General features: G+C 34.2%; 2 protein-coding genes across 4 annotated transcripts in view; one reads left to right on the forward strand and one right to left on the reverse strand.

Annotated features, from left to right (window-relative positions):
- Positions 1-599: 599 nt before the first annotated feature.
- On the reverse strand, positions 600-3,407 carry LOC115209886 (28S ribosomal protein S17, mitochondrial). Its single transcript, XM_029778469.2, has 2 exons — positions 3,249-3,407; positions 600-949 (listed from the first exon to the last, which is right to left on the reverse strand). The coding sequence occupies exons 1-2, from the start codon at positions 3,363-3,365 to the stop codon at positions 713-715; spliced, it is 354 nt and encodes a 117-aa protein (XP_029634329.1). The 5' UTR covers positions 3,366-3,407; the 3' UTR covers positions 600-712.
- Positions 3,408-5,335: 1,928 nt separating this feature from the next.
- LOC115209611 (mediator of RNA polymerase II transcription subunit 15) overlaps positions 5,336-14,478 on the forward strand; it is a 77,305-nt gene continuing 68,162 nt past the window's right edge. For all 3 annotated transcript variants that reach the window (XM_029778052.2, XM_029778053.2, XM_036501236.1), the window contains exons 1-3: positions 5,336-5,486; positions 10,668-10,755; positions 12,322-12,373. In XM_029778052.2, coding sequence (XP_029633912.1) covers positions 5,425-5,486; positions 10,668-10,755; positions 12,322-12,373 — 202 coding nt within the window. In that variant the 5' untranslated portion in view covers positions 5,336-5,424. The remainder of the gene's footprint in view (positions 5,487-10,667; positions 10,756-12,321; positions 12,374-14,478) is intronic.

The following is a 14,478-nucleotide window of genomic DNA, read 5'->3' on the forward strand; positions in this document are numbered from 1 at the left end:
GAAGACAATACAAAATTTTAGGTGCAGACATGGCTATGGTAAGAAGTTTGCTACCCAACCACATGGTTCTGGGTTCAATCCCACTGCATGTGTCTCCTACTATAGGAGAGACAAGTGTCTCCTACTATAAGCCCAGGGCCAACCAAAGATTTATGAGTGGATTTGATGGAAACTGAAAGAAGCCTGTCATATGTATGTATGTAGGGTATCCAGCCATAGAAACAATGTCACAACACACAGTTGGAGTCTGGGCAGCTCCCTGCAAGTCAGCTCCATGTCAAACCATCCAACCCATGCTAGCATAGAAGGCGGTTGTTAAATGATGATGATGATATATATAAGTGTGCATGTGTGTGTATTTGTGTTTGTGCCCCACCACCACTTGACAACTGGTGTTGGTTTATTTATGTCCTCATAACTTGACAGTTTGGCAAAAGAAAGCAACAGAATAAGTACTGCAATCGATTTGTCCAACTAAATCTCTCAAGGTGGTGCACCAGCATGGCAACTTTCCAATGACTGAAACAAGTAAAAGAAACAATGAATAGTAAATATTCTAGGTTTCATCAAAATTCTATAAAAAAAAACCCAAAAAACAATGAAAAAGAAAACAAAATTTATTCAATAAATTCCTATAAAAAAACAGTCATATTTCAAAGTCTAAACCAATGTTCAATAGATGTTATATTTTAAGATAATTAAGTATGGTGTGTCAGGAAGGTTTATTAAGTAGTTTTTCCCTGATTTCCATGTCAACAAACTTAGTCCCAGCACATAGTTTTCCAGTGATAGGATCCACTACAGCACCATTTTTGAACATCATGCTTTGGATTTGATGAGTAATCTGAACAGTGGGTCGTTCTTTCAGTCTGTCAATTACAACTATATCGCCAATATCACATATTTTCTGAGGATCAAGTGCCCAGTAGGAAGAACGCTTGTTGAAGTACTGAAAAATATTAATAAACATATTTAGAGAGCAAGTATTACATCATATATATACAAACAAACACAATCATATATATACACATACGTATATATATATACACACACATAGACACATATACACCTACATATATGCACATATACATACATACATTTGTACGTAGACAAATTAAAGAAAATGGAATTAACAAGATTATTTAAAATCACTACAATTGTTTTGATGCATTCTCACACCAATAGTTCATAGTTGAAATGTTACACACCCATCATCTTACATCCTAGGTGTAGAATGCATCTCCTCAAGTAATTGCTTAAATAAGTTTCTAGTTAGATAACCTACAAGATTTTTACCCATGTTTTGAAACATGAAATTCATCACAATATTTTTCAACAATGCGGAAATTTTATCCATCAAAGTAAGTACCATTACAATCAACACATTTTTGCCAAGTTTGTTTATTCTGGTAACATAAAAATTTGGAGTTCTGGAGCTGAAGAACTCTTTGAACGTACTTTCAGCATTGGTTTGATTTTTTAACTCCTTCTCTCACAGGAAACAACCAAGGTGGTTGGAAAAAAGGTAGTTGCTAGGAGAAAGATCTAGGGAATAAGCTGGGTGGGGAAGAACTTTGTAGCCAAGTTCCCTCAACTTCTGGTGTGTCATTAGTGAAACGTGTGGTTGAGCATTGTTATGAAGAATAACTGGCCCTCTTCTGTTGACCAGTTTGGGATGGAGGAGTAGCAATTTTCCATTCATTTTGGCAATTTCATGGCAATATGTTTCTGCAGTAATGGTTTTTCCAGTTTTTAAGAAGTTATAGTGGATGAGTCCAACAGTACACCACCAAACAGTCACCATAACCTTCTTTTTGAAGAGCTTGGGTTTAGGGAAGGTTTTCAGTGCTTCATTTTGGTCCAACTACTGAGAAGAATATTTTTTATCATTGTACAGAATCCACTTTTCATTGCAAGTTACAATACACTCAAGAAATGGATCGGGCTAGTTATAGAGAAGAAGCGACAAGCAAATTTCATATCTGCATATTTTCTGATTTTCATTCAAATCGCGTGGTACCCATTAGTTGAGCTTTTTTGGATTTTCTGATCGCATGCAAATGGTTGCAGGCAGTTTTCTGGCTAACTTCAAGTTGTTATCAGTTTTCAAGTAGTTTTACTTGGATCTTTCTCAAAGACAGTCTTTAATTGCTCCATTGCCACATTTAAGCAAAAAGCTCTGACAGTCCGTATTTTAAGAGTGGAAATTTGGGGATTTATGGGGTGAGTTGGGAAATCAGAAAAATTTTTTCTCTCTCGCATAATCGAATGAACTCTTGTGTGAAGAACACAAATTCGCGAAAATTTTTTGAAAATTTAAAAAAACATAAAAAGTTATGAGGAGTTATATGAGGTGTTTAAACCAGAATTCTGCCATACCAAACCAATTATATCGGTACTCGATTGGTATTATTTCATTCACCAAAAAGAATGGACGAGATGACCTCGTCTGGATTTGAACGTAAAGCATGACGAGCCGGAACAAATATTACATGGCATTTTGTCCGACGTTCTCATAATTCTGCCTGTCTGCTTAACCTTCATTATACTCAAGATTATGAAAATAACAGGCATTAAGGGAACCGGAAGTTATGGTATTTTATAACTTTCCCCAAGGACATTACTATCAAATTCAAGAGAGGAAGTTTTATCTGAATGAGTTAAATAACATCGTTCCAACGAAACTGGTTGAAAGCTTGTACCGAAAATCTGTACTCTGAAAATAGACAACCATTCTCTTCATAAAGTTGGGCAATCTTTTACATCACGACCGTGATCTCGAAAGACTATGTTACCAATATACCAAATACAAATTGAAACCGAAAAATTATATAAAATACTGGCATGAATGATAAGGATTAAATTTTACAAAGAAATAACCAGTAATGCTTCAATATTCAAGACATCGAACATATCTATATCTATATCAAATAATAGCTGTAGTAAAAAGGATAGTATTGTTGTCTAAGGCGACAAAACAAAACATCTTGCACGTGTATTTTTTACTTTTATATTAGTTTCAGTTTCTTCTTTTCTACTTTCTATCCTATATTGTTGAATTTATGAATAGAATACATAACAGTCTAACACCGACTCTTCTGCCCATAAAAAATAATAATTCTTTCAAATTTTACATCAATCACCAGAATTTACTTAGAATAATACGGAGCTTATACAGTACGATGTAGTCTATATTACAAAAAATAAGCAAATAATAAAATTCTGATTAAAAAATATAAAAACTTTACCTTTAACAGATATTTATCTAAACCAAGTTTCAAACATTGCACTTTGTAGGCATGAGGGTTGACTGTACTTCGTTTAACAATATGTCCCACTAAGTTTTTACGAAGAGTAGCCGCCATGATAGCTGCTTGCGTAAACGAAGTTATGTCCCTTGCTTCTGACTGAATTACGTCCCTTTATTCATGGTGTAATAATTCTGTTAATCGAACAAATTGTCATTATACGTAAGAGCGGCCAGATATTAGGTTTTAAGGTTGGATAGTCTGGATTTTAAGCGCCTTAGCATCTATCTAGCAATAACTTGAGCCAGCTGTTAATTTATCCTCCTTTTTAATTGAGAGTTGACTGAGAAGAAAAACATACAAATGGCCTATCCGAAAAGTGGGATCTAAGAAGTGAACACTGAATCTATAAATATGAAAAAAAAAAAAATTCACGTACATGGATGTATGCATGTATGACTTCATCACTTAGATAACAACAATTTGTATGAGGACAACAATAATATTACATATTAGTGATCTACCAACAGATTACATTTGTAAAGTCCCTGTCAACAAGTCTCTTTGCTTGAATACCCAGGATTTTCCAGATTCTCGCTTATATATTACATATCTAAGCGAGAATCTGGAAAATCCTGGGTATTCAAGCAAAGAGACTTGTTAAGATAACAAAAGAAAGAAAGAGACTTCGATATTATGTAAATAGAGGAATTTATCTGTAAATGTATTATGTGACAATTATTCAGTAGCCAAGATAAAACTCCGAGTTTCGGATGCCGAGGTGGAAATTCACGTCACCATCTCTTCAGTTATCCGGCCATCGCAAAAATGCTATGAAAAATGACCGTTATACAAAGAGAAATTACTGTGTTATTGAGCGCTATTAAGAAAAAAGAGCTATTCGAATAACTGCTAAGTAAGGTGGGAGTAAAAGTAAGGGGTTAAATAGTTCATAGTATTCGCGTAATTGCGCCTGTTTATACCTACACATGCGCACCCGGACACCCACGTGCGTGCGCCTAAAAGTATGTATTCATCCACCCTCACTCTCACTACAAACAACGGCAGTGAATACATGTCATTGATTGGTTGAGATTTCCGAAATACGACAACTTTAACAAGAAATAACTTCCAAACTATAGAATTTTCTCAACAACGCCAAGAGTAAAATATGTTTTATGCGACACATTCTACGAATATACGAAGTTTGAAAGTGTTTAGTTACAAATAATTACTTTTTAAATCTGTCGGTCAAAAAGGTAAAGATCTTTCAAATAAATATATAAATAGTTAGGTCAAATGAAAGAGGTTCATGGGAAAATGGTACATGATATGAAATCAAAGAAACTTGACTGAATAAAAAAAAAAGCTCAACATAAGATACATTTATAGCCTCTTCACTATCTGCTGGGGTGCCCTTTTCGTGCTATATTTCTTCACCAAGTAGTTAAAGAGAAGAAATTATTGAAATTAGACATTACTCACTTTACCATATTTTAGACGTCATGTTTTGAAACTGAAAATTATCAAACTAGACATTAGTGTGGGGATAAATTAACTTGGAATCCAACAGAGAAAAGAATATTGATTGTTAAACGCTAAAAATTATCTAGATATTTTATTATTAGCAACCTCAATTGCAATCGTGAAAGTTATAATGAAAATTGAGGAAAAATTTCTGGTAAAAAGGCCCTGCCACCTGACTCTTTCATCTTCAACAATTATGCTGACCAATTTTTACTCATAAAGATGATGCAACAGTACAAAATAATGATGAACACTTGCAATATAATGATTTCAAACAGGTAGGGAGAAAATGACGAGTAATCAAAAGTTACTAATTTTGCCCCCTCCCCTCCCTAATGATAAGTTTCGGAGTTTATACTTGGTTGGTTTATGTTTGTATCTGAAATCGTGCGTTAAAATAGCAGAGTGATGATAGCCATTAAAAACACGTTCATACATTCACTTTTGTTTATTTTATTTCTTGATAGTATTGTATATTAAAACTGTCAATAAGTTTCGGACTGATCAATGAAAATGTTTACAAACAAGCAAGCATGAGGAATAAATTGGTTTTGTTACTGTGTGAAACTAGTTGGTGACGTAGCGGAAGTTGGTGTCACGTGCTCAGAGTGGTTGTCACGACAGAGGAATATTCTATGGTATCTCCATTATGTCAGACATGCAGAACGAGTGGAAAACCACGGAATTTCGTAACAGGGTGGTCATGCAGATGTAAGTCTTATTAATTTATGCTTTTCGTTGTAAAGCTAATACTATATTTTTGTATTTAAGCGATTGAAGGAAAATGTAGAATAAGCAATTATATATTATTATTATTTATAATTACATTTACTGTTCTTCGTAAAGTAACTGAGTAGTGAAATAAACATGCTGCGAAGAATTACAAATATACTCACTGTTTAACAACAACGTACTACACTAGGCGAGTAAATATCTCACTATTCCCTTTTATAGTAGTTAGTTAATTATTTTTTTAAAAAAAGGAACCCTTTTCCGGCTTCAAACTGTAGTTCTGCGTATCCCTATCATTGTAAACATGAGTTTACGCAAGCAGTTGAAAGTTTCGGTTGAAAATGAAAATATTAACCCTCTTCTCTTCCTATAATATTTGAATATTCTTTAGTAGTGGCGAACAAGTAGTTGTTTTTATTGTTAACATTGTTTTTCTTAAAACTGTTGTGCATATATTACAAATTAAAATTATCGTTAGAATTATTTCATCTTATACATTTTTGTTACATTAGATTTTTTTTTTTAATTGTATCAAAATAATTTTGAAACTCTCTTCAAGCAGTTCGTGACGATCTTGAATACTTGGTTATTTTTAATGATGTGTGTGGATTGGAAATGGAAAGTTTTGATAAACATTTAGGCTTTTCTTAACGGCATTAACAATATTCCTTTAATCAATAATAGCGATTCTAAGTTGTTGAACCTGAGTCAATCTGAAATGGTTAATCTTTTACAGATTGTTTTGGTTTCATTATCAATACCGCACATTTACGTACTTAGAACCTAAGATTGCCTGAAATGTTTAAGAAAAAATGAAATAGGAAGTCAGTTTATTATACTCTTCCCCAATATTATGCCATTCTTCACTAAGTGTTCTGTTAATATCGTCTGTAACTTTTGATAATTTTACTGAACCGGCTGCAGCTTTTTTTCATCCGCCACATTTTTCTTTCAGTCAGTTTGAATTATTTGTAGCCTTCCCTTACAATAAAATTATAATAGTTTGAAACTTAGTTTAATTTTGTATTGGTATTCTCGTAAAGTCTTGTTCATCTAACTCTGTTACTAGACAATACAGTCATTTATTACTGTCAGCAAAATGAGCCTGCCGGTTCTCATTTCTATCCAACTGTAACTGAAGCTATGTATATTACTCTAATCCGTTGCAGTAAAGCCTAATTTTTGTTGAATGTTCATGTTACTATTCTGTAATTGAAGCTGTTCACATTCTCTGCCCACGTTCAGTCATCAGATCTCTTAATTAGAAAGCCCAACAAGTTTTTCGAACAGCGAATCTATGAAATTGTTTCTATAAGACTATGAGGATTTGCATTCCCAACGAAACTCGTCTTTTTCCCAAACTTTTTCTCAAACCTGCTATAATGTAATACATGTCTTTGGTGTGGTAATTGTACGCGGCTGAAGAAGGCTATTGACATACATGTTACATCAATTATGCATTGATATAAATTATCCAATAAAGCCAGAAACATATGTACCGCTAAATCCTTTGCATCCTGTTTTTCTTTTGATAAATATACCCTATCACCTACACCACTATCTAGCATATACAGGTGCTTACAGTTATCAAGTATTCACCCTGAATTTATATATTGAAATATGTAAATACGTATCAATTATTCCTATCACCAAACTAGGTAACCTCTTTGACAGTGCCAAATCCTAGCTTCCTGCTGTTCTGATCTTGATAGGGCCACTGGGTAAGTACCCTCGGCTATTTGTGTCCTGACTGGCACCAACCCCAACCTTTGCACAGTGTAATCTCTAGTCTAGCAGGATATGCTTAACATCTTACTGTGCATAATGTTTGCTTCCGGGACTGTCTTATAGCAAATACACTTCACCTTTAGGTTTTTGATCCTTTTGATGGGCAATTTGATTAATTAATTTTCTTTAACTAAACACTTTGAAACTTCTGATTCTGGTAGAATGTGTCATATAGAAAGAACATCTTTTACTCTTAGCGTTGTTAAGAAAATTATTGCTTTATTATTATTATTTTTTGCCAAAAACCTAGCCTTTCTGATACGGAGATTCCAGAAAATTGCCAAAAATGGGAATTTTAAGGTTCCCCCGCTCCTATTTCTTCATTTTTCACTTTTTCCGTAACCCTAACCCTAAAAACCCAACCCTAAAACCCTAAAGGATCTTTTACCCTTTGAATGGCCGAGTGAGAAATTAATTTTTTAGTAACTAAACACTTTCAAACTTCGGACACTGGTAGAATGTGTCATAAAAAACATCTTTTACTCTTAGTGGAGAAAAGTTTGTATTTTCAAAGTAATTTCGTGTTAAAGTTGTCATATTTCGGTAATTTCAACCAATCATTGACATGTATTCAGCTGAATAAAATTACTGCTGTTTGTCAACAACTTCCGGCGGTTTCGTTTGTCACTGTTATTTATGACATATTTCATCTCTGTTACGTTTGTATAAATAAACGAGTGTATCTGAAGCATGTTTACTTCTTGGCACCACCATAATCGTTTGTGCATTTCTACTGCTTTTAGTTTTATTTTCCTGTTTTTCAGCTACTATTTTCGGAAAGACTTTTTGCCCCCCTACCCCTCTCCCTCCAATTTTTTTCTGTAACTCTAACCCTAAAATTCCAGCCCTAAACCTAAAACCAGTACAAATGCACGAACAATGTCATAAATAACAGTGACAAACGAAATATACACCAACGATAGTTCTTGTTGACAAACAATGGCAGTAATTTTATTCAGCTGAATACACGTCATTGATTGGTTGAAATTACCAAAATATGACTACTTTAATACGAAATAATTTTGAAAATATAAACTTTTCTCAACAACACTAAGTAAAAGATGTTTTATATGACACAGTCTCCCAGTGTCCGAAGTTTGAAAGTGTTTAGTTACAAAAACTTAATTTCTTGAGCTGCTGTTAAGGGAAAAGATCTACCCTAAACCCTAACCCTAAGTAGAAAAATTGTTGTAAATTTTTTTTAAAGCTAAAACCAGTACAGACGCACAAACAATGTCATAAATAATAGTGACAAACGAAATATACACTGCCAAAAGTTGTTATTGACAACAACACCATTCTTTTAAAAATACACCACTAAAATACTGTATTTATTAGTTTTCATAAATAAATTGCAGCTAAAATCAAATATTGCCTTCAACTGCTAATCTTTATAATGCCCGGTCTTTCTTGATAGCATAGTTTTTAAGAAACATGAAGCACTTATCATCTGAACAGGTTGGCAGTGTACCCTATATTTGAGAACTTATTTAAAGTCATGCACCAATCACATAGACGAGTCAGAGAAGCAGCCCTTTGGTGTCTCTCCCATTTACATAGAAATATCAACCAAATATATCTGAAGTCATAGCTTACCATCTTATAGAAGGAATAATATTGCCTTTGCTATCCTCATCATCATCACTATGATCATTTGAATGTTTGCTTTTCCATGCTTGTTTGGATCAAAAGGAATTTGTTGAGGTGGATCTTTTACAGCCAGATGCCCTTCCTTGTCTGTTTCCAAGTAAAGTAATAATTCTCCTTGGCTGGACATGTTTTCGTGGAAGACTGGAGATGAAAGGCACTGCTTGTATGAGAGACAACTAGCATGTGATGTCGAGATAAGCACACACACATACATATATGATAAGCTTCTTTCAGTTTCCATCTACCAGTTCCACTCTCAAGGCTTTGATCAGCCTATAGCTATAGTAGAAGACACATGTCTAAGGTGCTGTGAGGTAGAGCAGAACCTAAAACAATATGATTGGGAAGTAAACTTTTTAACCCTTCAGCATTCTGATTACTCTGTCAAATGTAATGCTTATTGATTCACATTGTTTTAAATTAATTATGCATTATCTTGTCACTTCGAGATTTTGATGATGTGATACTTTATTTTTAAAATGTCATTGTAGGGTAGGTGTGAGGGGCTGAATGTGGTCAGCTTGAACACAAAACAGAATATTTGGGCCTGACATGGCCAGTTTGAATGCTAAATGGTTAACATAGCTATGCTTGTTAAAAACAACAAAAAAAAAGGGAAAAAGATAATGGTTATGGCTAGAATACTTTTGGTCACAAATCTACTCAGTGGAGGTTGACTAAACATTAGACAAGTACAGCATGCAAACTCTCACTCTGGATTATGTTCTACTGCAAAAAAATGTCATTTTTCTTTATTCATATACATTTTCCCTTCTGTTAGATTGTTCTTGTTTTCTTTATCAATTTCTTCTCTAATAGCCTCTGTTCCTGTGTACTTATAAATTCATTTCATACAATTGCTTTTCCCTTTCCTGATTTTTTAAAACTTTTAGTTAGTGAACCGAGGCCATGTTAGGACACTACCATTGTCTAATCCTCATTGCCTAACCATCTCTTCTGGAACTGCATCTCTTGAATTCCCTTCCTGTTCATGATTTTACTTGAACATGTCTACTCAACTTGCAAGATTTGAAATTGAATATTCAATGCATTTAACTCCAACCTCTTATGTTCTCTCGATCTTGAGAGGAGGGTTGAAAAGATTATGTACACCTGTTACTCAGACATATATAGTATGTAGTATAGCATTGTGTTTACATTCAATGCTGCTTAGTTGTATCTACTAGTGACAGGAATTTTAGTTTAGATATATTAACACGAACTACTACAATTTATTTGGTTTTAACATATAGATTCAGTTAGTTTATTGTTTATACATTGCAGTGTATTTCTAAAGATTACACAGCACCATTTTAATCCATTTGAATCAGTGTGTTATTCTGCTTCACTTTGCCACCAAACTGCTACCATTTTCCCCTAGACAGTGCTGTTCTTGATCTACTACCACAATATAACTCAGTTTAATTATGGAGACTCTATATGGTTGTTCCATCTGCTTGAAGCAGCAGCTAAATCTTTAAATTACACATGATTTTAGAGAAAGACCCATTAAATAAGATGTTTTAAATTCTTATAACTGTTGTAGAAAGTATTTTTAAATGTTTCAATAATGCATCTACTCTTGAGTGTACCTGCACAACAAAAAGGTATTGGTTACATCAGATCTTTGATGTACATTAGTGTATAATATTTTATAACCTTCTTTCTGTTTAATCTTGAATATTAAAACCAAAATGTTTGATCAACTGTCTTATATTTCAGTGAAAATGCCTTGAAGCAATCTGGAACTAAAATTCCTAAATCCAGTGTGGAAATGGAAAATCATTTACATCAAAAGGCCAAAACTAAGGTAGGTGAAGTAGTTTGGAATTATGAGTCTTAATTTGTGAAATTTGAATTAAAAGTTTTATACCATTTCAAAATGTTGACATTCTTTTATTGTAAGGATCTTTAAAAAGAAATAAATGCTTTGTTTTTAAAAGAAGATATGTTAATACACAATCTGTAAATTTGTAGAATACACTTCAGTAAATGGAATTAGTAATTAGTGCACCAAATGCAGTTATGTGATTATAGTGTGAGCATTTATATAGTAACCAGTGTAAACAGCTAAGTTTTTAAGATTTTGAAATGCGATAAAGGACTGAAGCCAACATACAAATTTTCCTGTTATGATGGGCTAATGAGAGAAGATTGCTAAGAAGCTCCAGTCAACACATCAGATGATGGTCTAGTAAATGTATAGGCCTTACTGTATGGTATTTAGGAACTACCTTCACCTCATACCTGCACAAGAAGACCATAATGATTGTACTACAGGTGATTAGAGAGAGATACTTCTTGGTCATCAAAAATATAGTCTGTATGATGCTTGTGGAAGAGTTAAGTGGTGGTCGCCTAGTAGGGCTGGAGTCCACATTGACTGGATGAAGTTTACAGACTAACTCTAATCGTAACAAAAATAAACATTATTCTTGCCTAAATTTGACGTTAGTTGATAATAGATGTAGAATCCATTTTCTGAAATAATTTTAAGGTTTTCTCCAGTCTTGCAATGATAAAGGTAGACTATGTGATTTATGTTTCTGAACATAATGTTGCATGCCATTGAAAGGAGTAGGCATAGTATTCCTATGGAAAGGAGTCTTTTCTGTGAATCGTAAAGATAGGATTAAATGTTGTTATATGTTATAAATCAGAAATAGGGGTACTACATATAAAAGATAGTTTGTACTGTGATGAGAGTGGATGTTTAGGTAAATTTCTTACACATGATAACTAAGACAAGTAAATCAAAGAAGATATGGAACTACATTTTGATGTATTAGCAAATATGTGATACTGCATGGCTACCAAACCAATATTAGAATGAACAACCAACAAAAGGGGTTAAGTAAAAATCAGTAGTTATATGGAATGTTTACCATCTTTGCTTTCTACTCATTTGAAATGACTCAATGACATTATTTTCAAGTGTCTTCTATAATAGCCCTGAGTTGACTAAAGCATGTCTGCATGCATACATACATAGTGTATGTTAGTCTTGACACCATGTAATAGTTGTCAAATGATAACCACTGTCATGTAAGAAGTATCATTAATTTTCAGTATTCTGCAAAAAACATGTCTGGCCATGGGGAAATATTACCTTGCTTGATAGCAGGTGATGGTGGGTGACAGGAAGGGCAACCAACTGTAGAAATCTACCTGAATAAACTCCAGCCAACTTATGCATGCATGAAATAATGATGGTGATGATATTGCCATCTGCTGTCTTTGTTCTTGGTCAATTAGTTGATAATCCACAGCTTGGGGAATTACTATGGTGGTTATTGAAGCATCCTGATAGAATTTAATAAACTTTGACATAATCTCTATGTGCTTCATTTATTGATGTATGCTATTTTATTTTCAGGAGGAATATTTGGATCTTTTATCCAAGTTAATTATCCATGTGTCTGAAATTTGTAAGTTACTATTTTTCAATCTATTATTTTAACTTTTATGCCCAAACCATGGCAATCACAAATACAATGGAAAACTCTTGTTACATATGCAGGACTAACACCTATTGTAGTAGTGAGATGATCAAATGGCAACATCTGGCCATTAGTGAGAAATCCTTAACCATCATGTAACAACAATTGCACATCTTTCTTCCTTTAAGAAATAGAAAACATACACTAAAAACCTCATCCACCACTAGAAATTTCTCTCGTCTTGTCAACTACAAATTTATGAGCTGCAACTATCAATGTTGACTCAATGAAAGGCAGGCCTGGAGAGATTGTAGAAATGCTTGAGCTGAGGGTGTAGTAGTGATCTATGTACAAGAGGTAAGATGGAGGGCCGCTACAACCACACTTCTTTTGGATAATGAATATATGATCAAATGCTTCTGGATGGGTAACTGCTAGGGTTGGGAGAATTGGCATAAAATTGGTCAATTAAAGTAACTGAGATCTTCAAAATATGTGACAAAATAATAAAGCTAAAACAAGTCATAGGCAACATGACAAGAATTCCCTATGCTTATGCACCACAGTCAGGACTAACTGACAAGTATATGATCTGTTTCTCTAAGGCCTTCTTGCAGATTATCTCGGTAATAAATTATTGGAACCTCATTTTTACAGCTGATGACTTTAGCGGACATGTCAACGCAACATAGCTATTCTGGCCTACACAGGCCTATAGATATTATGCAAAGAATTAGAAAGGAACATGGCTATTTGAGTTCTGTGATGCAGATGACCTAACTGTTTGCGATGTCAACTTCAGAAAATCAACCAGCCACCTTATCCCTTATAACTCAGTTTAAACACACAAGCCAGTTAGACTACATACATACTAAGAAATAGAGTTGACAACTACCAGTCATATATTCAAAGAAATGTGAATTAACATGTATGATAAGGAGGAAAAGATAGAAGCTTATAAAACATAGTCAGCCTACAGCACGTCACAGTCTGATCTGTAGCTGGAGCAAGTTTCCAGCCAGATGGAAAGTGATATGGTGGTGGAAATGATACAAGAGGCAGAGCCATAAGAAAAACAGTTGTGAAAATATTGGAAGAAAGGAAGAGACAAGGAATTGTATCAGATCGCTAGAAGGGAAGCTACATGCCATGTATACATAGCAATGAGAAAAGCTGAAGGTAAGAGGTTTACCAACTTTTGTAGCAAGAAGATAGAAGATGTGGCAAAATTACGATTACAAAGCAGTGATGCAAATCAAGATATCATTGGGAAATGTGTTTGAAATGCTATCATTTCACTTGCTCTCACTGATGTTGAGAAGAGAAGAAAATCATAGAAATGAGAGGTTGCTGAATATGGAGATTGCAAAGATTAAAGAGGAGGTCTAGTAGTAGACCTAGACATAGCTCCCAAAGAATCAGAGAAACAATTCCAAATGTGGAACCAAAAATTAGAAACAGGAGATTTTTACGTAAAACCCTATCTGAGAGAAGAAAGCACTCTATATCCATCAGGGTGGTAGCTGTGCTCAGTATGTTAGAAAGGAGTATGTAGGAACTCTGTACTGTATACTGAAGTAAACTATGATTGTACAAGAGATTCTGTGGGATCATAAGAAGGCTGACAGAGAAGGAATACATCTGTAGTAAATGCACAGAAGTTTTTAGCAGAAAGAATAGAAAATTTTCAGCTGCTGGGACAGCTATAATTGATTGCTTGTTACTTAGGTAATCTAAATAGCAGTGGGGTTAAGTGTTCCATAAGTATAGTAACCAAAGTAAAAATTGGGGGGGGGGAGTAAGGGTGTTATTACTTCTGCTAGCTACAAGGAGATTCTCTTTCCAGGTGAAAGCTAGATTGTATGATGCTTTTGTGCAAAGTCGTGTGTTATGTGGCAGTAGGGCATGGGACATTGCTGAATATTGTAGAGGAGAAACAAAGGCTGGAAAGAAAAGAAGCAAGTGTGATCCACTGGATGTGGTGCATGAATATCACAGCACAAATGAGCTGAGTAAAAAAACTAGGTATAAGAGAAATTTGATGCAGTGTACAAGAGAGAGGAAACTGCACAAGTATGGACATGTGATGCATA

Source organism: Octopus sinensis, linkage group LG3 (genome assembly GCF_006345805.1).
Source record: "Octopus sinensis linkage group LG3, ASM634580v1, whole genome shotgun sequence".
Lineage (NCBI taxonomy): Eukaryota > Metazoa > Mollusca > Cephalopoda > Octopoda > Octopodidae > Octopus > Octopus sinensis.